Consider the following 26,038-nt stretch of genomic DNA (forward strand, 5'->3'; position numbering starts at 1 on the left):
AGCCCTGTACCCCTGAGACCCCAGATGAAGCCAGGTCAATGGAGGAGTTTGCTTTAGTTGATGAGGACTGGGTTAGGGAGCAATTAAATAGTCTGGACATCCATAAATCCATGGGTCCAGATGGGATGCATCCGCAGGTGCTGAGGGAGCTGGCTGAAGTCATTGCTAGACCGCTCTCCATGATCTTTGCCAAGTCTTGGGAAATGGGAGAGGTGCCCGAGGATTGGAGGAAAGCAAATGTCACTCCAGTCTTCAAAAAGGGCAAGAAGGAGGACCCGGGTAATTATAGACCGGTCAGCCTCACCTCTGTCCCTGGGAAAGTAATGGAATGGCTTGTCCTTGGTGCCATCTCAAGGCATATCAAGGATAAGAGGGTTATTAGGGGCAGTCAGCATGGCTTTACCAAGGGTAAGTCATGCTTGACCAACCTCATAGCCTTTTATGAGAATGTAACAATGTGGATGGATGATGGCAGAGCAGTGGATGTGGTCTACCTTGACTTCAGTAAAGCCTTTGACACAGTCTCCCACAGCATCCTCACAGATAAGTTGAAGAGGTGTGGTCTAGACAATAGAGTAGTGAGGTGGGTTGCAAACTGGCTTAAGGAAAGAAGCCAGAGAGTGGTAGTCAATGGTGCGGAGTCTAGTTGGAGGCCAGTATCTAGTGGAGTACCTCAGGGGTCAGTACTGGGGCCAATATTATTCAATATATTCATTAACGATTTAGACGAGGGAATAGAGTGTACTATCAGCAAGTTTGCTGATGACACTAAGCTGGGAGGAGTGGCTGACACGCCAGAAGGCTGTGCTGCCATCCAGCAAGACCTGGACAGGCTGGAGAGTTGGGCGAGGAATAAGCTAATGAAATTTAACAAGGGAAAGTGTAGAGTCCTGCATCTGGGCAGAAACAACCCCAGGTTCCAGTATAGGTTGGGAAATTACATGTTAGAGAGCAGTGTAGGGGAAAGGGACCTCGGGGTACTGGTGGACAACAGGATGACCATGAGCCAGCACTGTGCCCTTGTGGCCAGGAAGGCCAATGGCATCCTGGGGTGTATTACAAGGGGGTGGTTAGTAGATCGAGAGAGGTCCTCCTTCCCCTCTACTCCGCCCTGGTGAGACCACATCTGGAATAGTGTGTCCAGTTCTGGGCCCCTCAGTTCCAGAATGACAGGGAACTGCTGGAAAGAGTCCAGCGCAAGGCAACAAAGATGATTAAGGGAGTGGAGCATCTCCCTTATGAGGAAAGGCTGAGGGAGCTGGGGCTCTTAGCTTGGAGAGGAGACTGAGGGGTGACCTCATTAATGTTTACAGATATATAAAGGGTGAGTGCCACGAGGATGGAGCCAGGCTCTTCTTGGTGGCAAACAATGATAGGACAAGGGGTACTGGGATCAAGCTGGAACACAAGAGGTTCCACTTAAATTTGAGAAGAAACTTCTTCTCAGTAAGGGTAACAGAGCACTGGAACAGGCTGCCCAGGGGGGTTGTAGAGTCTCCTTCTCTGGAGACATTCAAAACCCGCCTGGACATGTTCCTGTGTGACCTCACCCAGGTGTTTCTGCTCCAGCAGGGGGATTGGACTAGATGATCTTTTGAGGTCCCTTCCAATCCCAAACATACTGTGATACTGTGATATCACTACAGGCCCTACTAAAAAATCTGTGCCCATCTTCCTTATAGGCCACTTTGAAGTACTGAAGTCTCCCCAGAGCCTTCTGTTCTCCAGGCTGAACAACCCCAACTCTCTCAGCCTTTTGTCATAGCAGAGGTGTTCCATTCCACTCATAATTTTAATGTCCCTCCTCTGGACCCTCTCCAATAGATCCATGTCTTTCCTGCACTGAGGGCTCCAGAGCTGGATGCAGTACTTCAGGTGGGGTCTCACCAGAGCAGAGGGGCAGAATCACCTCCCTTGACCTGCTGGTCACACTGCTTTTGATGCAGCCCAAGATATGGTTGACCTTCTGGGATGCCAGCACACAATGCCAGCTCATGTCCAGTCTTTTATCCTTCTAATGGGAAGGGTTTGGCTTCCTCAGAAAGTCTTGTGCAGGGAGGAGGAGCAAAGAGATGGAGAATTTTTGTTTTTTTCCTTTCCTAGAGACTTTGAGGTAAGAAGAAAACTGAACATCGGATGCCGAAGAGCCTGAACTTAACACCTCAGGTGCATTTATTTCATTAATAGGCAATTTCATATTTAGAGAGCAGAAGCTATAGAATGTATATTGACTTTTATTCACAGGAAGGAGCCACAGCGCATTAGGATGCTTATGACCTGCACAGACAGCTCTGGTGGAAGGCAGTGGTAGAGGTTATTCAGATGTGTGCCCGCAGGGAGCAGAGCCCCCACAGCATCCCACACACTCCAACTTGGGGCAGCCAAGGGCAGAATTCACTCTTCTGACCTCCCCATGGCTACAGCACCCACATGATGCAGCAAAGTAAAAAGGGAGGCACTTATCACTTCCAGGAGAGCTATATGAGCACAGCCTGAATCATAAAGTATATTTTGAAATATTCGGCTTTCGACATGCAGTCACACCACTGCTATGAGCATCACTCAGGACCTTCTGAACTATGGGACCTTTGTACAGAGGAAGTGAGATGCTGCCAGACCATTCAATGACAACAGGGCATCCCAAACTCTCACAACACATCCAGTACATTCCAACCAGACAGACTGATAGGGGCTTCTTTTCTTCTCAAAGCATTTCCTCTCAAAGAATTAAAAAACCAAAGCCCACACTTCCACAGTGTTAATTACATTGTTTTGTATTAACATTACAAAATGTGCCCCACTTGCTTTTTACATTCGCTCAGTCTTATTTAATGTGCACTAGTTACGGAAAGAAGGCAGTATTACTGAACTGAGTGACTACAATTTTTATACAAATAAAGAACAAAACCACCCCAACTTGGATGTCTTTTCAAAGAAAGTGTTGGATTTTTATAAAGAAGCCTTACTTAACATGAGAGGGAACTGAGGCAAATATAAGATGATAGTCATGCATCAGAAAAGGTACACAGAGTTGACTCTGGTTTTCCTGGCATCTCATGTCAAGCTCCACAGTATTCAGCAACTGACCCACTAGAAAGCATTTGAAACCACAAAATATGTTCCAAATAGCAGCTCTCAACTCATATCTCCTTGCCATCTTTAGGTCTAAAACAAAAATCCAATTTCAAGTGTTTAGACTATCTGAAGAGAGGAAAAAGAAAATTAGGGCCGAAAGAGTTAAAGAGTTTATTGTGCTTTTACACATTTTAAGATATCATCTTTCAACAATGGCAGTAAAATCAGCATGTAGCCTTAATTTTCTATGGTTGAACCTTGAACGTGAATCATTATATTACAATGTACTTATTGATTTCAACAGGAAGAGGATTAAGCCCAGAAAATCAGGTCAGGAACCTGAAACTGGACGGAGGAAAATGGAATTTTTCTGGTACTAAACCCCTCTTATGTTATGTACAATACATTAGAATTTTAAGTATGAGATTTGGCCAGTTGGAAAATATTCTTAACATCTTGAAACCCAGCAGAGATGTGACAAGATCAGTGAATAGAAAATCTGGTTAGTAACCAGTGCTCTGAATAAAAAGCCCTATTACTACACATATTATACAGTAATATCTGAATTTACCTACTTGCACAAACAGGCATATATAAAATGAAAGGCGTTTTAATGGAACATTCAACAGGTATAAAGAGGAAACATCTGTGTCCACTCTTTGCTAGACACCAGTACCAAATTACCATGCTTCCATTGTGTGCATATATATAATACACATATGCAGAGTATACATAGTCTATATGCTCTTCAAGTGCAAACAGAACACCAGGTGACATAATTTTCAGTTACCTGTTTACTGGAAGAACCAGGCTGACTGAGCCACAGGTGCTGACACTTGCTCCTGCTCCTCCCTCCTGCCACCACTTAACTTGCTATAGAGTAAGTAACAATTTTTAGCTGCAAAGCCATTAACCCTCTGTGCATTATTATTATTATTATTATTATTAGCTAGCTGGTGGCAGCACCCCCTCAAATAATTTACCCAGAACACTTCCCTGTAGAAATCGTAATTTGGAAGTTTATAGTTTTGACAAGCAAATAATTTGGACAGAAGTTTTCTTTCATGGACGTATTCCTCTCTAAGTTTCCTATGTGTGCTATCAAAGACCCCAGTTGAAAGAGGTACTTGCCTGCATCTATAATTAAAAGATACATATACATCTGTGGAGTCATTGGAAGCTTCTAGTACTTACAGGCTTTGGAACAGAAACATGGCAAGGACCAGCCCGAGCACAAAGATGGTCACTTCAGCCTGTAAAAATTCAGGTAGTTTGCCCAGATCTAGTTGTTTCCCCACACTGCAGTTCTGGCAACCCCACACTCCACCAACCTATACCTCATACATGCCGGCTGGACCAGGAGGAAAACAAAACACTCGAGAAGAAGAAGAGGGAGAGAGGCAGATTTGTGGCAGGCAGAAGCAGAGAAAGCCGGGGATGAGAAGGCAGGCTGCTCTCATTATTTGGGGCTGTTTCATTACCATCTGTATTGCCACAGCTTTCAGACAACCCACAAAGGAGATTAAATTTAAAAATTAAAAAGAAAATATAGCTTTTTTTTTTTTAAATATGCGTATGTGACACCCCATCGTACCACTCTGCCTTGTCTGTGTATTTCTAACCTCTACTGACAATGCTCCAGCCACCTGGGGACACGGCATGTGGCTTCAGCAGACCCACTGCTTGCAGTAAGAGAAGTGGGAAGTGGCTTGAACACCTACACAGGCTGACACCTATTATTCAAATGATTTAGAAGAAATCTTGCCCAAATTCCACATCTAACAAACATTTCTTTAAATGCTCAGATGAAGATTTTCTTGCACAGAGAATAGCAGTATCTTATTTTAAGGAGTATGCTCCAAACATTTTCAACTACTCTGATCTTCAAATGACCTGGTAACAAAAACAGACTGTAAGCAATGAGCAAGTCACATAATTCAGTGAGTAAGCACACAACTCATTGAAATTTCCAAGTTGTTACAAATACTTAAATCACAATTAGCTGTGTCAGAGAAGAGGGAAATTAATTTGTTAAACTTCAGCAGGAGGCCTGGGATGCTGGTAATAGGGTGCGAATCACTCCTGTGGTACTACCTCATTTTTACTTGAAGCTGGTTTGGGCAAACATAAAAGTCTGAGAAAAACATCTTCATCTGTGCACGGTGGCTTGAATTAGAATATGGAAGTGCTGAAAGTGGCAAGCCTTCCATCAGGAAAAAGAAAACAAGGCAAAAAAATTGCTTTATAGCAATGAGCAAGCACTTCCACTAGCCACTTCCACCAAGTAAATTTCTAAGTCTTTCCAAAGTTAAATTAACAACCTGACCAACAAAACCACCATCTTACTCTGATTTTGGCTCTCCAAGTGTAATGTGACATGCTTCCAAAGCCCTAAGGTACCACGTGTCTCTTGGGAGCTGACACAGGGCAGTGCTGGAGGAACATCAGAGGAGGCAAGAGCCATGAGCACCCCAGCACCTCTGCATTAGCTCCTGTGTGGCCAGAACAGAAGATAGAAACGGGTGCAGACTAGGAGTGTCGATAACCCGCTTAGGACTCTTATTGTCAAAATGGAGCTTCGTGTAGAAAGGAGAATATTCAAGCTCCACAAAGGTACGGACAGGTTGCACCCAGAACATCTCAACTTTGAGGACAACTAGTTTGCACTACCTACCAGCAGCATGGCTTCCACTCAAGGTAAAAGGCGGCAATAATGGAGTTCACCACCAATTATGCAGTCATGTGTGAAGTGGAGCATCTGAAAAATGTTGCTGCATACTGGAAACATACTGCTCTTATTTGATATTGCTGTATAAGCATCAAGCTGTTTTGTTTTAAAAGCCATGCTAAATTTATGAATGAAACTGTGCAAGAGGGATTTAATAAGAGATCCATAGCAAGTGTTCAGTGGTCTGGTTGTTGCCTGCCACCAGGGTAGCATGAAATCATTTGATAATTAGACCATGGCCATGCAGGATTAGCATACCATAAAAATATAGGGCTGCATTATTTTTATTTATATAACAGATGGATGTTTAAAAAGGTCATGCATTTTTAATGAATGCAACGTCACGCCAGTGTTGACAGAAGATTTAGAAGTGCTACAATATGGCCAAATCTAAAGCCTCAAAACGCTACCTTCCCTTCCCCCTTCCTCATCTTCCCTCTCTGCCAGCCATGGAGCCAAGAGACAAATGTGCAATAGTGCTGTGATTTTCAGTCCAAAAACCATCTTAAGTACAGCATTTATAGGGCACTCAATTATATTTTCTTTCATTTTGTGTCCATTGTAGTAACTGCAAAACTCCCATTACTAGAGATACCTGAAGGCCCCATACTTCTTCAGCCTCGCAACACAGGAATAAGATAGAAGAGCAAGTGCTACCAGAAAATATAGTAAAGTGCTAAACCTATATATTTTAAAGCAGAGCAATATTTGCAAAATATTCTATTAAATACAGGTTTGCAGAAAATTTCTTCTTACTTAAAAAAAAAACACAGGTGAGAGACTTGGCTATGAAGTACCAGTTCCTGCTACTTCCAAGAACATCACAGAAATCACATTTTTGCTTTAACTATCTACAATTCTTTATTTTGGTGGTCAGCTCAAAGCTTCACCACCCAGCTCTAACAGAGAATGAACATCAGTGTCCTGCACAGCTGCCACCTCTCCATCGCTGCCTATGGACAAGTCCCAAACCACAGCCCTGAAAAAGCACAGACACATCCTGATCTAAAATAACTCACAGAGCCAGAAGCCTCCATCAAAAATCCCACAGGCATTTGCTGGGGAAAGCCTTTTTGGCTTGCTCTGATCCTGCTGTGGCACCACCAACAAAACACATGGGCAGTGGGGACTGAATACATGTGGCAAACCTATATCAATACTACAAAGGGCTGCACTCAAGCCCATTGCTGTCAGCGCAATCAAAGAATATGTCATTTTTCCTCCATTATCAAGAGAGGGCTTTTTTTCTCCTCCCTCTCCAACGCAAAAACTCACGAAAGCCCCTTAGATACTGATTCCCACTTTGCCTGTATAACAACTTCATGAGTATTGGGCTTGCGAGTTCAATTTGATGAGATATTTTTTCCTCAAAAATCTCATTCCTCATCTCCTTTCTCTCCTTCTTCCGGAGGGAAAGAGAAAAGGATGAGGTTCACGATCTAAAATACTGTTATTCCAACAAAATATTTAAAAATAAGGAGGTTGCCAAAAAAAAAACGGAAGGTAATCTTAGAGGCGCAGGAGCAGGCCGTCCCTGTGTGTACCAGAAGGTGAGCCAGTGGGGAAGAAGGCTGGTCTGGCTGAATAGAGAGATGTGGTTGGAACTTAAGAATAAAAAGAGAATTTATAACCTTTGGAAGGAGGAGGAGATTACTGAAGAGGAATACAATAATTCTGTTAGGTTATACAGGGAGAAAATTAGAATGGCCAAAGCCGAACTAGAGCTGAGCATGGCCACTGCTGTAAAAGGCAACAAGAAACATCTCTATAAATGTATCAGCAACAAGAGGAGGGCTAAGGAGAATCTCCATCTCCTGATGGATGCAGGGGGAAACATAGTGACAGAAGATGAAGGAAAGACTGAGGTACTAAACAGGAGTTGACTGGAAATTGGCTAATGTGATGCCCATCTACAAGAGGGGCTGGAAGGAGGATCTGGGGAACTACAGACATGGCAGTCTAACCTCAGTGCTGGGGAGGGTCATGGAGCAGATCATCCTGAGTAAGGTCACATGGCACGTACAAGAGAACCACATATTCAGGCCCAGTCAGTATGGATTTATGAAAGGAAGGGTCTGTTTGACCAACCTGATCTCCTTCTATGACAAGGTGACCCACTTAGTAGATGAGAGAAAGGCTGTGGATGTTGTGTACTTAGACTTCAGTAAAGCCACTGACACCATATCCCACAGCATTCTCCTGGAGAAGCTGGCAGCTCATTGCCTAGATGGGTGTACTCTGCGATGGATAGAGAACTGGCTGGGTGGCTGGGCCCAAAGACTTGTGGTGAACAGAGCCAAATCAGTTGGTCACTGGTCACAAGTGGTGTTCCTGAGGGCTCAGTATTGGGGCCAGTTCTGTTTAATATATTTATCAATGGTTTGGATGAAGGGATCAAGTGCACCCTTAGTAAGTTTGCAGATGACACCAAACTGGGTGGGAGTGTTGACCTGCTGGAGGGCAGGATGGCCATACAGAGGGATCTGTACAGGCTGGATCATTGGGCCAAGGCCAATTGTATGAGATTTAGCAAGGCCAAGTGCCGGATCCCGCACCTGGGTCACAACAACCCCAGACAGCGCTACAGGCTTGGGGAAGAACAGCTGGGAAGCTGAGTGGCAGAAAGGGACCTGGGGGTGTTGACTGACAGCTGGCTGAACATGAGCCAGCAGAGTGCCCAGGTGGCCAAAAAGGCCAACAGCATCCTGGCTTGTACCAGCAATAGTGGGGCCAGCAAGATGAGGGAAGTGATTGTGCAACTGTACTCTGCACTGGTGAGGCCCCTCCTGGAATACTGTGTTCATTTTTGGGCCCCTCATCATAAGAACATTGAGGTACTAGAGAGAGTGCAGAGGAGGGTGATGAAGATGGTGAAGGTTCTGGAGCACAAGTCTTATGAAGAGCTGTGGAGGGAACTGGGGCTGTTTAGTTTGGAAAAAGGGAGGTTGAGGGAAGACCTTATCGCTGTCTACAACTACCTGAAAGGAGGTTGTAGCATGGAGGGTGTTGGCCTCTTCTCCCAAGTAACAAGTGAGAGGACAAGAGGAAATGGCCTCAAGTTGCACCAGGGGAGGTTTAGATTGGACACTAGGAAAAAATTAGGAAAGGGTTGTCAGACATTGAGACAGGCTGCCTAGGGAAGTGGTGGAATCACCATCCCTAACTTGGCATTCCAGGGAAATATATAAGCAGGACTGTGACTTGACCTTCTCTTCCCCTCTCCACAGGGTCAGTCATGCCCCGGTGGGTCCTACTGCAATCCTGTCAGACTGGCAGTGGAAAAATGCTTTTAAGCAACTACCTACAGATACAGCACTGGGAGAGGCCAAGGGGATTTCCAGGTGTGGAGTCTGAAACAAGCACAGGGAAGCTATTTACCAAACTGAGCATAAACCCTGCATCAGCAAAATCTGCTTCCAATGCTCAAGCTGCCTGCACACCACATGGCCTTAAAGAGGGTTATGGAGAACCTACATGAAACAGTAAGTTGTACCAACAGCCATGGCCTATTCCTCTCCTATAAGCTGAAAGCCACCTGTGAAGCCTTGTGTTTCCTCACAGCATCCAGTTGGCCCGTGAAATTAATTGCGAGCAGTATCTTTGAAAGTTTCTTTATGACTCGTACAAGATGGGAGACTTTGCTATTACACTATTGGACGGCCTGTTGGCATATTTGCCTAAACATGCAAGTTTCACATGCAAAATTCTGGATTACATTTTCTGTTCCAAAAACACTAATCTAAAACTTCCCCCTTTTTGCAGTTTCCTCCGGAGCAAGAGGTTGGAAAGAGAACACTGGCCGGTACAAGCAACCCAACTAATACAAATTTATGATCTTCATGGGCTGCTGCCTGGGTTATCTGTTCTAATCACTCCAGCAATATTTACCAATAATGCTTTGCTTTAGGGATTAACCATCATACAGATAACTTCTGCCACACACCAAAATAGCTTTGCTCGGGCAGGGTGGGATTCTTTTATGGGAGGGGAAAGGAAACCCAGCAGCTGTCTTCTCCTGATAGGAAATGGAAGAGCACATTATTAGTGATGCTCCTGTCTTGAAATCAAAGGATACCATACTGCATACAGCCAGATTAGACATCAGGTCTATTAGGCACTTTGATGCCACTATCTCAGTGGATCCTTCTCAGTTTTTTCCCCTATTTAGTAAAATAAAACATCAACATAGGGCTCACTAGGGAATATGGTCCAGAAAAGACAGTTTGGGATTAAGAACAGAGATCAAGAACAGGCATGCTTTTGGCATTTAGGCATTACTTCAGATATTGTGCCTTTGATATTCCATGCTTAAGATCAGACTTCTGCATTATTAATCAAAAAGAAATTCTATTAAAGTGCTCTGCTATATTTCTTTTTCTTTGCAATCTTCTACTACACAAGCCACATATTGGACAAATCTCATATATTCAATTCATGAACCAACATCAGTCTTGAGGAAAAACAAAAACAAACCCAAACAACCTAATGTTCCTTTCAAGTGTGTACCTGAGGTCAGAATCTGCTCCTGGGCAATTGTATTAAATAAATAAATAAAACAAAACCAAAATAAAACAAAAAAACCTACCACAGAACACCAAGCAGTCAGCAAAGGCCTGTATATAGAAAAGCGTCTCTGCTGCCTCAAACTCCACTCCAGACACTCTAAATAGCTAAAGTGCAAAGATGTTTCACAGGTGGGTTTCATAACTTGCTGAAAAATTGCATTACCTTAAAGATCTTGGAAACCAAAAGCTTAAAAAGCAACATCACAAATCACCCACAAGAATCAAGCCAACACCTACACAATAAAAGGTCTATAAAACAGAAGTACTTTAAAATCTGCTCACCTTATAGATCCTTTCCAGCTAATAGAACACCTCACCATGGCAATAAACACGTCACATTTTTCAAATTTAGCTGCGCTTTTCCATCTTGAAGATTTGGCTGATGACGACATCTTTCTTCAGCTCTAGAGATACAGGGATAGTTTGGGTATAGCTGTCATATGAAGTAAGCATACTTTAAGACATACAGAAAAAACTGTACAGGACCAAGTACATTACATTACATTACATTCAGCTTAATGCAAATCAAATATTACCATTCATCACCTCATATCATGAGATTGGATAAAATATGCCATACACACAATCAGAGTGGCTAACTTTTGAGCCTGTCAAGATAACTTTAACCTTTAAGGGTGAATTTCACTCCAACTAATTTTAACAACCTAAAAATGAGGTGCCTATTGACATCTTGCCATCCAGCTTCTCTCTACATTGCAAAGGAAAGATGATACATCTGAAGGATGATTCATCACATCAGTCTTATTTTAGGATGGGATGAGTCACTCTTTGGATGCACCTCTCTTTCTTCAGTGATGGATGGAGCCTGGATACTCAGGTTAATTCAGATATCTATGTTTTAAACAGCTGAAGTGAGCTGACACAATCAAAGCCTTTACCAAAAGTCCATAGAGAAAGCAGATCTGGGTGGATGGCAGTCTGTCAGGTGCTATTTCTAAAGAGGTTAGATGTCTTCATCACAATGAGAGGGGATTTCAAAAAAACAACCAAAAAACCACCATCTGCATAGCAGCTGTGGCCACATTTTAATTACCCATGGCTAGCCACTTGGACTGAGGGGAAAGATGATTGCTTGGGCAGAGATAAGAGTGAGGACAAAATTTTAACAATTATTTGGTCTGACTTCATGGACTGCATACTTGAGAAGCCATCTGAGGAGATGCAAGTTAAATAACTTGTGACTAATAGTTTGCATTAAACTCTAAACCAACAGATGCGAATATTTCAGATTTACTTACCAAACCACCAGGCAGCACTATTGCTAATTAGAGGAAGCATTACTCAAGAGGCTGTTATCCTGAGATCAGATCATGTAATAGTAACCCAGACACTGAGAGTTTAGATAGCACAATTGATATAATTATATTTCTTTTTAAAGGCCTTTCTTAATGGTCAATATCCATCATACTCAAGGCTCCAGCTGCCAAATCATTTCTATTTTCCTGTGAATCATGGCTGGGCAAGCTTACTCGAGGTAATGCGAGTAAAGCGTCTTTTAAAGGAGGTAACAACGAGCAATCAGTACCATGACAAACAAACAATGTTTCCATACTCAAATCACTAAATATTTTATTCAAAGATGGAAAACAATCCAGGATTGAAAATATTTTAAAAAGCTAGTTTTAACAAGATACATGCCTATCATGTTTCTGTACCTACATTAGGACTCACTTTTGTGGAGAATCTCCACATATCCAAACACATGTGAGACCCACAGGGGTGGAGTAAAGTTTTGAGACTTGTGAACAAGTGTAACAGGCCTCAGTTTCAAGAACGTAGTCAGGGTTTCACTATCACAGCATTTTCATTCATATTAAACAAAACAAACAAACACATTCACTGTGATGTTAGAGATCAAGAATAAAAGTATTCCTGCCCACTATTAATATATACATATTTTCTCCCCTTTGCCAGCCCCCCCTTACTTAGTCTCTCACCTACCTTCTGAGTAGAGAAGCTTTCAAAATTTGGATTTGGTATCTTTATTGAGGATAAACAACTTCACAACGCGCCCAGCCCTGCAGAGCAGCAGTCACAAGATGTCTGCCAGAGGAACTCCAACAGCACTCACTTGTTTGCAGGAATCACCTAAGTACCAATTCTGAGTTTGATCTATGTTAATCAGCCTCTAGAAGTCCATTTCTGCAGACAGCCTTGACACCAACAAATGACAAAAAAGGTAGTGGGCATTAGTAGCTGTTTTGCCCCAACAATCACCACAGTTTCAGATGTACAGAAGCGAGGCAGGTCTGCTCTCCAGCCAAGAGCCGCCACCCCCCGCAGAGCCTGAGGAGCTAATTCAACATGGTTGTACAAACACAAAGGCTTCCAACACCACCAGCTTTTTTATGTATTTATTTGCTGCTTTCCCCACCTGGAAGTCAGCTGTTACAGAAGAAAAGCCTACCTTTTCAAATCTTTCTCACAGCCACATCAAGATAGACACAAGGGAAAGAACAAAGACCTCGTAAGGCCACTCACCTCCTGTCCCTTGTTTTACAGCCCACAGACCCCATATCAGCAGGCCAGTCCTCTCTTCTAAAATAACAGGCTCATTCAAGGAAAAAGAGCACACACAACACACCTCCACTGCCCCTTCCACACTGCTCCTATCCCCAAACACCCAGCCCAGCACCACTACCTGCCCCCCACCCCTCCCTTGACCCCAGAAACAGGCTCCAGCTGGTACAAATTGGCTTTTTAGCTGGAGGGAGGGGAGGAGGCCTCTCCTTAACCCCTTCAGGCTGCCTCTGGCAGAGCAGCCGGTGCATGACAGCAGTGCAGGTGTTTCTTCCTGCCCCATCTCCCTGTCTGTGAGGGAGCAAAGTCCCTCTGCTCCGGCCTTCACACCCATTGCTGCCCCAGAAGTCACCCAGCTGAGGTGCTTCTCCAGAAGACTACCCCATATCTGCAGGACAGGCAGCATTGCTGCAACAGGAACAACCGTGACAACAGAGCACCTTGTGGCAGCAACGCTTTTAGAACGTGAGTTTCCCTCCAGCAACTTCCTTTATGTGCTGAAAACAGGATTTAACTTTTTTGCTTTAGGAACTTACATAAAGGCTCCAGTATTTCTTTAGCTCCAAGTGCACATGTGCCTTTGAGGATAATAAAGACGGAAAACTGTGACAGTAAAACGCATGTATTCTAAAGAGCACAGCTTCAGTGCTGTATACCCTTCATATTACACCTGTATAATCAAGCAAAATCAACTTCTTAGTAAAAAGAAAGTTGCTTTAGGACTCAGATTTTGTTACAATCCAAACACCTCCTACATGGGAGAGTTTGATGAAACCCACATCTTGCTGAGGTCCCTTTGGTTTCTGAAGAAGTGGAAGTACAAATTAGGCAAAATATTTTTCCAAAATATTTTTCCTGCTTTGTCACACAGTGGATAAGATAAACACACTGTAAGGGCCCTGGGTTGCTTTGAACTAACCACAGACAGGCTAAGCATCTGTGAAAGAACTTAACATGGAGGCAGGGATAAAAGTAGCTTCCCTGTCAAACCATGGGCAGTTGGGATCTTTCTCCTTGTTTCTCCAAGCATAAGCCTAATATTTACAACATCACAAGTAGGTACTTAACACAATGTTTATTATTTTACTCCTGAAGTAGAAGCAGTAGCAGTGTTTGATTACAGTTACTGGATACACTACAGTCCTCTCTCTACTCTCGCTGCCAGTGTTCAGTTGCTCTTCAAGCACGAGTTGAAAGTTTGGATCTTGACTGGTTTTCACAGGAGCAGCCCTGAGCTCCCTGGAAGCAATGAACACTTTGCCATTAGCATGAGTGGCAAGAGGATCCTCGCGCACTGATCTGTCCCTCGTGTTGGTGGTTGGCACTTCACAGCAAATACCATCTTGAGAGCCAGAGAAAAAGTTCTTTTTTTAAATTCCTACTTTCTAGGGTGGCATCTGCCAGCTGGTACTGAGGGAAGCTGAACTTCACCTTCGCAAATGCCAAAGCTTCAATGTTAGGCACTTGGGTTCAAGGACTTGTTTTCCAAAGGATGCACTCCTCCCAAGCTCTGTCCTTTCTCACTCCTTAGAAGATGTCTTTGAACAAGGAACATGTCTTACAAAATGGGTAGTGACTACACATATTATTATAGCTAGATCTTAATGACTCACCTGGCCCTAAAAGTGTAATCATCACCACACAACTATAACAAAATGCCTATACTTAACTCAAAACAGTCTACTCATTGCAGTCAATGCCAAGGGACAGTTTAGGGAAATGCTGTGGAAAGGAAATATGCAGAAATCTACCCTCCTTTTTTTCCCTTATTTTTCCAGGACAAACAGCCTGACAGTGTCAGAAATGTGTTATTATACTTTGATACACAACCATTTTTCAGGTTTTTTTTTTTTAATAAAATGGCATAGGGGAATTTTGCATTTCAGAGGATGAAAGTGAACTGAGATGGAATCAGAAAAGGATTCAGATTCCAAAGATTTTCAAAAATCCACATGCAGGTCTTCCTTGCTGCAGTGTTAGATGATTAGTATCCATGAGAGCAGCAAACCCTAAAATTAACCATGTGTACTGCTAAAAAATAAATTAGTAAACACGATGTGTTGAATCACATGATAGTAATCTTTAACAATGATAGCAAAATTACTTGTAACAAAATAAGACTTCCTGTTATTTATTAGATATTGTAAGAATGAAATGTACAGTATACAAAATTAATATCAAAAATGTTCACATGATTGATTTTAACCACACATTTTTCTTTGGATTAACTGCCGATTAGCAGCTTTTTAAGTTATGCTGAGATCTGTCTTCTATTATAGCACATAGTGATACACTTGAGATCCTATCTAAAACTTCAATCTACAAAATCAAAGCTACTGAATTTTTGCTGAATCTTGGCATTTGGTGGAAAAGAACAGAACAGCAACGTTAGCTTAGAGAAGAAAAAAAACCTAGTTTGTTACAACAAAATGTTAGATGTTCAAGTTCATAAGCAAAATTGCTTTTGAAATTTCAAACCTTACAATTGTACATTTTCCATATCAAACACTTGCCATAAGAAGTCACATTCTGCTATACCAGTGACAATGATTTTCAACTTTGTTTTTCTTTTAGACAAATACATAATCCTGGTTTTCTTTTTCCTAATGAATTTGCACATCTTTAAAATTACTGCTAAAGAAAGTTCATTCTTCTAAAGACACAGTTTAAGTATGGTGCATTTCATAAGCTGAATGTTTTCATTTCAGGTATTACTTGTATATAGGAAAATAAAATGTTTTTCAATTGTTAAATCTGTGTATTTTCAGTTTACATCATATTGTTTAGCAGAAAGATAAACTACTAAAGACTCATCTAGATAGCCTAAAACACTCTATCTGTTCCATACATTACATGTTTGCCATAATGCTTTTCACTACAATATAAAATACACTATAAAAACTGAAACTATTACCAGGGAATATTACATACAGTTATTAGTATTGACAATGTTTCCCTGATTAAAAACAAACAATTTCTCATACATGCTCTATTTCACAATAGGAATATGATTTAAACTGAAAATTCTTCTCATGTTGTCTGAACATTTTTTCTTAATAGATATTGAATGTATTTGCACAATTGCAATGCATTCAAAATAATGAACTGCTGCCAGGTAAGCTAGTCGATGATTTAAAACAGGAATGTGTGCCTGAAAAAGTGGGCCAGCCTTCCAGAACAAAATAGATGGTGTTCTTTCTCTTGAGGTGTCTCTAATGTAAATCACTTCACCTTTTAAGTTGGCACCTATTGCAAGAACTCTTAAAACAATCCCTGTGGATGAACATGAAGACAAACCACAATACGAACAATGCAAAGCTGTTCTTCAGAAATTTCGAAGACCCTCAAAATATTTTTATTCTTCTATCTTTTAGCATTAACCTGCTAAAATTCAGTTGACCAGGTGTCTTATTTTTAGTAGTGAAACTATTCAAATTATGCTGGGAATAGCTGGGCTTGTTGTTTTCTTTCCTTCTAGGTTTTTTTTTAAGACCATTGGCAAGAACAATCTGTAGGCTCTTGGACTGAATAGCTGACCCAGGTTGAATTACTGGCACAATACAATTGCACAGTTCGTCTCTGTAGTCCGAGCTCCCTGCAGCATTTGCAGAATCTTGCGTATGTGTTGATGTTGTAGTTGTAAATGCTTGCAGAAGGGCACTTTCCATCACATGAAACAATATTCACCTGGTAACGAACATGCAGAATCATCAGCAAATTGAAGCAGCTAGGAAATAGAGTTAGGAGTTCTCAAGGATGTCCAAAGATATCAGGCACCCAAATCCAATGGCAAAGCAACCAAAGATTTGGAGGCATTTCCTCTAGTCCCTTATAAAATCCCACTATATCTGAGTAATAAACCCCAAAGTATGTTGCGCAGAGAGGCCTCAGTTTTTATCTTGCAGAGATTAATGATGACTTTCCTGTCATTTTCAGTAACAGCAGATTTTGTCTGTTATCAGGAACCAAGAAACAATTTCAGTTTTGAATTTTAAAGTATTTTTAACAAACTTGGCTTGAATATAGCACCAAATGTTCTGTCCGCAACTTCCTACAGTATTAATTTCAGTGATACACTGATGTAGTGTTGCTATACGGGAAATGGTAAAGAGGAATATAAGGAATCAATCTTTTGGGAAGCCAAGGGGAATTATTACTAATTATAGCAAAACTGTAATAGAGACTGTAACAGAAACAGTCATATAAACTGATAATTTTTTCAAGTTTAATAGTCAGGAGTTGCGTTTCTGTTCAATGAGACACTGAGACTAAATTTCCTGGCTGCTCAACAGTTTACTCTGCAAAATGTACTCTCAGAGTCATTTTAGAGGTTACAGCTGTTTCCCTGTACTCTTTTATTACAGCTTTTCCAGGCACTCTTACACATCTCACACAAGACGTCTGTCTGCACTCTTGCTGCTGCTCCTGCTGCCTGCCTGCCCAGCAGGACACTGGTGGTGTCCTCCTGCAGTAAATCCTTCAGCAGACACACAGATAGGGCCTCATTCTTCCTACGCATTTCACAGTACGCTCATGCTGCGGTCTAAAAAAAACCCTTCACGACCCAAGATTCCTTTCTTCATGAAGCTGGCATTTAAATACTTTCCCTAGACAGATGGAAAATTAAACATATCTGTAGCCGTTTTAACTGTAGCACATCACTGGCAAGATTCAGTTATATCAAAGTTAATTTGCATATAATAATTGTGTTATAGGGTGAACTGAGATCTTGGATTTGCACTAAATCAACATGTGCCTAAATGCATACAAAAGCAGAAGTCACATCCCCCTTTTCCTTATTATTTGAGCATGAGAATGTAGGGAAACACTACAACAGCTCTACGAAGCAGAGAAACCTCGGTCTGTGAGAGATGCAGACAATAGCCTTGTGGAATTTGTGTTCTCCTTCTTCCTTCTTTTTATTTCTTGTATTATTTTCCTTTTATTAAAAGAAATTGTGATATTTACTTACTGGTGTGTTACTCCTGCAGTCATTCTTGCGGATAGTCATCCTAACAGTCACCTTTTTACAGAATTTTCCATCTTCCTTACCTGCAAAATGGGAATTGATTGAAAAACATCAGCTCAAAATCCTAAACATTTCAGAGACAAGAACATTCCTGAATGTTTTCTGGAGTCAAGAGACACAAAGTAGAAAATACCCAATACATCACTGCACATACCAAACTTTGGCAAAGTGACACTAGCTATTACATTGTATTGCTTTAAAAACTATTCTATGCTTCATGCATTAAAGTATCTGTCTCATTATATCTTCAATGATCATTATAAAAGGACTATTCTTCATTCAGAAGCCTTTTAAGAGTAAATCCACTGTCTTTTAAAAATTTTTTTAAAACTGGTCATCCACTCTTGTCGTAAGGCTTGTTAATAATGCATAAAATGAATTACCTATGAAATAACTGTAACAAACTTTAATAGCAACATTTGCATTCCAGTGGTGTAAACAAAGTTTAGAACAGTAGAATCTGATGAAGAATAAGGATTCAGGGGACTACACATTTCTGTATGTTTTTATTAAATGAGAAAATATCCACCAGTAAATAAACATTTTTTTAAAATTTACATTTTTATTAGCATTGTTTACACAAATTTTCTCACAGAAGTATGTAAAAAGTACATGGATGAAATAAAGATAAAACAAAATCGCAAAATGAAATGAGGAGTTAAACTTAAGACAGGAATCCTGAATATTTGAAGAGAAGCAAAGAAGTTCAGTATAAAGTTCAGATGTTAGAGACCAGAAAGCACAGAATCTTCTGACCATGATCCTCTCTGTGCTGAAGGAGCCAGATCACATCGCAGATCTGCAAGAGAAATGAATAGTCCATTCCATTATAATGGCTTTCACAGTCCCACAGCAGTTTTTACACAGTCCCACGTGACTCTCCACTTACAGAGCTGCATTTTCTTTCAATCAAGAAATCCAAAGATATTGACTCAAGGTGAATACCGTTAGCTCCAGAAAAGCAAGGGCCATGAAAGACTAACTCGTTTGACCAATACCTATTACTGAACTGTGACAGAGGTTTATTATATCTTCACGTGCAATGTCCAATTCCCTGCTCTAATAAATGTCAAAACAGGTAATACTGCTTCTCAAAGAGAAGAATTTTTTTTGTTTCTGTTGGGGCTATTTTTTTCTTTTTGTTTGTGTTTTGTTGTTGTTTTTTGCTGGTTTGCATTTTTTTTTTTTAACACAAAAGCCTGCTACTGTTTCTAGACATAACACAGGTTTCTGGAATATGAAAGAAAGCACAGCAATTAAACTTCTTGGAAGCAAACAAAAATCTACAATTGGAAATGGCTGGCTATTGCTTGACTACCATTGAATTACATTTGCTTAGAGAAAAAGTAAATTAAGAAATGAAGAAAAAATAAATTGTTTTTGAAAATAAAAAACTCACCATTATTTCATGTTTCTCATAGTCCTACTCATGTCCTTTCTTCTTTTACATTATCCATGGTGTGTAGGATGGAGAATTTAGCACAGCTGTAGATGTGACTTCATCCAGGCTATAGTGAAAGTACATTATATCTCATATATAATGTATTTCCATGCATGTACTTTAATGTCCAGTGGCTTTTAATAAGCTCTGCAATGTAATACACTTTTCCATGAACAACCTTACAAAATACATAAGCATCTTATATATGTCATGTTATAGTGAGATTCTTTTTTGCAGTCAGTATGGTTAAAAATCCTTGCTTTGTTTTTGGGTTGACTTACAACAACCTTGTCATTTAAAGTGATGTCAATATGAAAAGAGTAATAAAGATTTCAGTGTAGTACATGAGTGTAATTTACTGAAGGATGCATCACTCAGTGACACAGAAAATTACAGGCAACATCATTTCTCTTACAGAAATACAGAGAGAAGTTTTCACAAAGTAAATGCCAAAACAATTGCATTCATACCATGTTACAATTCAAAAAAATATCATGCTCTAATAAAAGGAGCAAAGATAATCTCCAATTTTCATGAAGTAAATGCAGGCTTGCTATTTTCAGTATACTGTTCTAACTATGGATGGGAAAGGAATAACCTGCTTCTACTGAGTATGCCACTGGAAGCAAAACTATACAACACATCATCTGCAAAAACGTTTACATGGTAAACTTCAACAAGCAAAGCTATTAGTCTCTATGTTCTACAGCACATTTTTAAACACAGCAATTTTACACATGCAGCCAGCTAAAGACTATGCAAGTACTTACTACCAACAGTACATTGTTGGCTAACAACAATGCACTGCCCACACAGTGCAAAATGAAAACCAAAACACAACTGAAATGTGAGCCACTTTGAACCATGAGCAGTTACACTACACTGCAGCTTTTGGCGTAATTGGGGAGCGTGAGGCCTGATGCTCCTATCAGGGAGTACATTGTTGGAAATCAACAATGATGCTGTTTGGGTTGGTCCTACTTATTTTAAGGAAAATGTACCTGTGTAACAGCTAGCATAGGCTGTAGGAGTGACTGGGCTAACAGGGAATGGGAGGAACACTGACACTGTAGAACCTGGTAAGAATATTATATATTGATCAGATTACGTTACATTCTAGAGTCATTAGATTTTGGCATATTTGAGAAAATAATTCAACTTTTACATGTCTTTATATTACAGGATCAGAGAATGGCTGAGGCTGGAAGGGACCTCTGGAGATCATTTGGTCCCACCTCCCTGCTCAAGCAGCCAGCAGCTTAGGACCCTGTCCAGGTATTACTTACATTGCTAAGCCTAATATCAAAACTAGGAAGAATCTGATCTACATTGGTATAACTAAGACAATCTGGTACCCTAAATTTAAGTTGTCCTTTAGGGCTACAAGAAGGAAATAGTCTGATTTCCTCTGAGCCACATTTGTAAAAACCCTCTAGGTTTTGATGGAACTCCTGGGACTTAATTTTCAAATACCACTTAAAACTGAAAGGAAAAATCACAATGGTTTCTAATGGTAAGACTTCAAAAGAAAACAACCTGAAAACCCTTCTCAGAAAACTTCTCACATGATTACAATTGACTAACAGCTCTCATGCCAGATTTGTTTGGAGTCAGAATGAACTACAGAATTCATAGAGGTACTATGTTGTCTATAAAGAGGTGTGAAATCAAAACTGTATGAATCTACTTGGTAAATGCAACTCTGAAATCACTGGATTTTTCAAGGGTTTAGTTTTGCATTGTAATGCATGCTCCAGATTAACAACTTACACTTTCGTCTTTATTTAGGAGTGTGGTTATGATCTAAGTATAGTAGCAAGATCGTCTGCCTTGCTGAAAAGTAGCTTAATGGATTTTAAAGCTTAATGGATTTTCAACGGTCTTAATAAATTGTTTGTTCAGAAGCTGTCTTAGATGGCTGCTAAGGCACCGAAGGGTAATATCAGATAATCAAAAACTTATCTCAAACTATGGAGGACTGGCTTCAGAACTACGACAAACACAGGTCCATCAGAATGAAAAAATGTGAAGAGATGTTACCATTCCCTTACAGTGATCAGGCACTGGATAAAAGCAGATAAATCTTCCCATTTCAATAACCTATGTACTACAAAACGCAATACATAATGAATAACACTGAAAGGTACCTCCCAGTTGGCCACATATAACTCAGTGCAGTAACTGTGCATGTGGTACCTTGTCTGGTCATCATGATTGTTCAAGTCCCATCCCACCCAGCAGGAAATAGCTGCATTTTTCTCCAGCTCTCTCCCACACTGTATCTGCTACCACCTTCAGCTTTTAGCTCAGTATTCCAGCCACTTGCGCAAATGAAGTGAGATTTTTCCACCTTTTTAAAGATAATCTGATACTGCCCAGTATAAAAATCTCCTTTTCAATTGCATATAACATTGTCAACTCCAAGTATTTGAGCTTAGAGTCTTCAGGTTAGGTGTCTGATTCCGGCTAAATTCTTACAAAATCAGCCAAAATGTTTCAGCTATGTACCATTGTGCTAAGAAAAAACGTACTCGGCCACTGATTTATATTAAGAATTAACATATTTGGAACCTATTCTGTAGATAATGATTTTTTTCCACATAAACTTTATTAGCTCTCTTAGATGTCAAAACTTATCTTGGTAATCAAGTAATGGGCAATTTTTAAATTTTAATTTATTTTTAAAGATGTTGCCTGAATGCTTTTAAGCTATGTCTATTAATGGAATCCAAGACTATATTAAAACCATTTAAATATTTACTGCATTAACTTAAAAACTGCATAGATCAGTCTTCATGTTTACCAAATACGAAGATATGAATGTAGACAAAGCATGTTTTAAGGTGCCTTTTGAAACACAGTACCTTTTATTATACTAAATGCAGTAACCAATATTTTGAGGAGTTTTACATGAAAACTACAAAATACTCAAGAGAGCAATTTTAGTGACTTGGTCAGCCACAGTCACTATCAGTGGAGCAACCCCTTCAATGTTAAACTACTTCATTCTGATTTAAGCATGAGTGAAACTGGGAATAGCACGGCCTTTCGAGATCAGTGCATCAAGCTTTCATGCAGGAAAGAATCAACCTTATTTCTAAGGAAAGAACAAATCAGACAGACTTGTGAGGCTGCAAGTGTCATTAGTCACTTACAGGTTTTGCAGCATCCTTCCAAGAATGGTACAACATAGCCTCCAACCTGGCCAAGAGAGAAACAGAGGAAAAATATTGATTTTTTTCAATCATTCATTCTCACATATCTGCACTATACCCATATATCTGCACTACTAGAAATATCTTTCAGATAAAGATCTGCAGTGTTATTCAGGCAAATGCAGCACTCTGGTGAATGGATGAAGGCTTGGATGTAAATGATCTAACTTGACTGTTCTGACACCAGTGAGTACTAAGCGGCTGTCACTGAATGCCACTATACATCACCTGCTATCAAAAAGCCAGTTTTGGAGAGGGTACAGCTGTGTTTAGACTGACTCCATTATCTGTTACTTAGAGTAAATCCCTGACTTCTTGTAGAAGCCATACCGACAGTCACAAAAAACTGATTGTGAAATCAAAGCAGGAAGAAGTCTCATCTAAATGAGAAGCCGCTTGGTCCCCATAATGGAGACCATGGCTGTCTGCAGTGCTGTAGCATGAAGTGAAGCGTTCCCCAGAGCACAGTGGGAAGAAGGGCTGCGGCTTGTTGCAAAGCTCTCTCAGGATTACCTTGAAGGAGAGTTCAATTTTTGATGTCCACCTCAGTATCTCAAGCCATGATAATCTATCTCTCTGCCTTAACATTTTTAGTTTGCCTGGAACAGCAAAAGGCCTTTCACCAGCTGTGAAATTGAGACTCTCTCTGAAGAATGAATACATTCTTATCTGTGAGGAAGAGCTACAGCCACCCAGCTCCTTTAGGCCAGTTCCTTGCTTGTGTACCATCATTAATTAAGGAAAGTATCTATTTGCAAACTCAAATAGAGCTTTGGCTTCTCCTGGAAAATTAGTCCACAAAACCTCCTGTCTCAGTGTAGAAATGTTTTACTGATATTCAGACAATCTTTAATTTTCTTCAGTGTTTTTGACCACTGTGATGAATCAAATTGCTATATGCAGAAAATCAGCTAGAAAGAAGTCCAGCCCAGAAAAGCATCCAAATTCAGACAGCTGTGTGAGGACTAGTTTGACATTACAAGCCTCTATTAGAAATACATAAATTCTGAGACTAAGAGGTTTCTCCAGGAGTGAGGTGGCACACTATATGTGTATAGTTAGAGCTTTGCACCTTCAAATGTCTGAGCAAAATGCAAACATTGCAAGAAGTCATCATTTTTCCCTTCTTGAGGTAAAAACGTCTTTTGTAAGTGTTAGTCTTTTCGTGCAAACATGAATCACAGCTGGAATGAAAAAAAATATATTAACACTGACCTTCACACATTCAGTTTCATTAAAGGGCGGGCAGCCAACTGAAGAGGAAACCAGAACTGGTCCTATTGCTGTGTTAGTGCATTCGTATCTGATGCAGTTCGAAATCCAAACAGTACCGGGCTGTTTAAAATTGTAAACCAGAACCTTTACTCAGCAAAAACAGTATTATAAGTATTTATAATAGAATTCCATTGAAAGTGATCTTGTCTGAATCAAAAGTAATACTTACAGCAAAATATAATTTGGATGCATGTTAAAGTTCTGTTTAACTACAGAACTTAAACGTCCACTAAATATAGAATGTTAAGCAGGTTCTAAAATAGTCAAGTTGACAATAATTCTCTGATATATCAAAATGCCTTAATCTTTGTAGACAGCTATATGATTTACTCTACAATAAATTAATTTTGTGTACATGCAAAACTGTTCCTAGTATTTCGCCAAATAAAGCTGCTCTTTGCACATTTTATATGGCCAAGTGTGTACAGTATCTCAATTTTTTTGTTTACTTCTAGATATTTTGAGGGAATTAGATGTAAAAACATACCTTAAAATTGGAAACTGTGCCATTGCTGAAAGTGTGGAGACAAGACAAGTTCTTGCAGCTTCCACAGCAAGTTGTTAAATCCTTTGGAGGCTGATAGACTTGGTTCTGCCAAAACCAAATAGAATATTCCTTGTATGAGACCATCTTGCAGCTTGACATTTTACTACTGTAATAAGCAGATTTTTTTTCAGGAATCTGATTTTAGGTACAGCTTTTAAATAACTTTCAAAACCACATGGCTTACATGTGTACACACTGTACCTTCATTAAGCTTTTATAAAATATTTTTTTTCTTCATTGAAGTAAATGGGGAGAAGTTCCAACTCTAAGAGAATGAACTGGTCTTTCAACCATTTTCAAATGTGACAGAGTTCAGAAGATGGTGATGAAGCTGATGAGGGGCCTGGAGCACAAGTCTGATGACGAGCGGCTGAGGGAACTGGGGCTGTTCAGCCTGGAGAAAAGGAGGCTGAGGGGAGACCTTATTGTGTCTACAACTACCTGAAAGGAGGTTGTAGCATGGAGGGTGTTGGTCTCTTCTCCCAAGTAACAAGCGATAGGACAAGAGGAAATGGCCTCAAGTTGTACCGGGAGAGGTTTAGATTGGATATTAGGAAAAAATTCTTCCCAGAAAGGGTTGTCAGGCATTGGAACAGGCTGCCCAGGGAAGTGGTGAAGTCACCATCCCTGGAGGTTTTTAAAAGGCATTTAGACGAGGTTCTTAGGGACATGGTTTAATGCTAGAGTTAGGTTGTGGTTGGATTTGTTGATCCTGAGGGTCTCTTCCAACCAAAATGACTCTATGATTCTATGATCTTCGGGAACCACTGAAATTTTGATTTTTACTTTTTATGCATTAGACATCAAGTAAGTACATAATTATAAAAATTGATCTATAAAATATTCCCATGGTAAGGTACCATACTTGGTAAAAATACAAGGTATCATTTCCTTCTTTTATAAAGCTGTTTTCACCACAGTTAGAATTATTCTTCTATTTATAGTTATTATCTTCCCAATTCTTTTTGTGCTAATGTCTGCCAGGAATCTGTACCAGTTTGCACATAATGCAGTTAAAGTCACACAGGGATGCAAGGTGGCAGTATGCAATATACATTAGTTTGGAGAAGGTTTACATGGGGGAGAAAACAGTGAAGGGAGTGAGACTTCTGTAAACTTGTATCAGAAGTGCGGTAGCACATCATTAGAGGGAGATGTCAGTGTTACTCTTTCCATCTTGTTCATATGACTGTAATCTACTTAACAAAATACAGTTAAGACCACCAGTCACAATGTACATGTCTAAAATAGTGAATTTCTTACAGCTTTGCACTTGACAGCACAGTCTATTGAAGACGTGTTTATTCGGTAATATTTAGTGGAGGGATCAATCACATTTGTACAATAAGAAACATGGCAAATGCCATCTGCACTGTGTTCCACGATTGTCTGTCCAGGATGCAGCACACCTCTCTCATTACTCAGGCAAACTTTGTCTCTCACTACAAGAAAACACAAAAAATAAAAAGCATGGCCACGATAGTCAGCTTGGTATCAAGACTCTGTTAAAAAATGTTTCAAAGAGTAAAACAGGAATGAAAAAAGCTACTCTACCTCTTTAAGAATTATGGGTCAGATTTTAAACAGTTAATAGTTGTCTAATGCTTCAATACAATTGCCAA

At 40.2% G+C, this 26,038-nt stretch overlaps 1 protein-coding gene across 1 annotated transcript in view; it reads right to left on the reverse strand.

Moving 5' to 3' along the window:
* Positions 1–16,395: 16,395 nt before the first annotated feature.
* The window catches only part of OTOG (otogelin), a gene marked incomplete at both ends in the record, with an annotated part of 105,645 nt that continues 96,002 nt past the window's right edge, over positions 16,396–26,038 (reverse strand). Inside the window, 6 exons of the mRNA XM_080345280.1 lie at positions 16,396–16,596; positions 17,882–17,961; positions 22,535–22,580; positions 23,810–23,929; positions 24,357–24,461; positions 25,680–25,858. Of these exons, the coding sequence (XP_080201406.1) occupies positions 16,396–16,596; positions 17,882–17,961; positions 22,535–22,580; positions 23,810–23,929; positions 24,357–24,461; positions 25,680–25,858 (731 nt within the window). The remainder of the gene's footprint in view (positions 16,597–17,881; positions 17,962–22,534; positions 22,581–23,809; positions 23,930–24,356; positions 24,462–25,679; positions 25,859–26,038) is intronic.

This window comes from Nesoenas mayeri (assembly GCF_963082525.1).
Source record: "Nesoenas mayeri genome assembly, chromosome: 5".
Classification (NCBI taxonomy): domain Eukaryota; kingdom Metazoa; phylum Chordata; class Aves; order Columbiformes; family Columbidae; genus Nesoenas; species Nesoenas mayeri.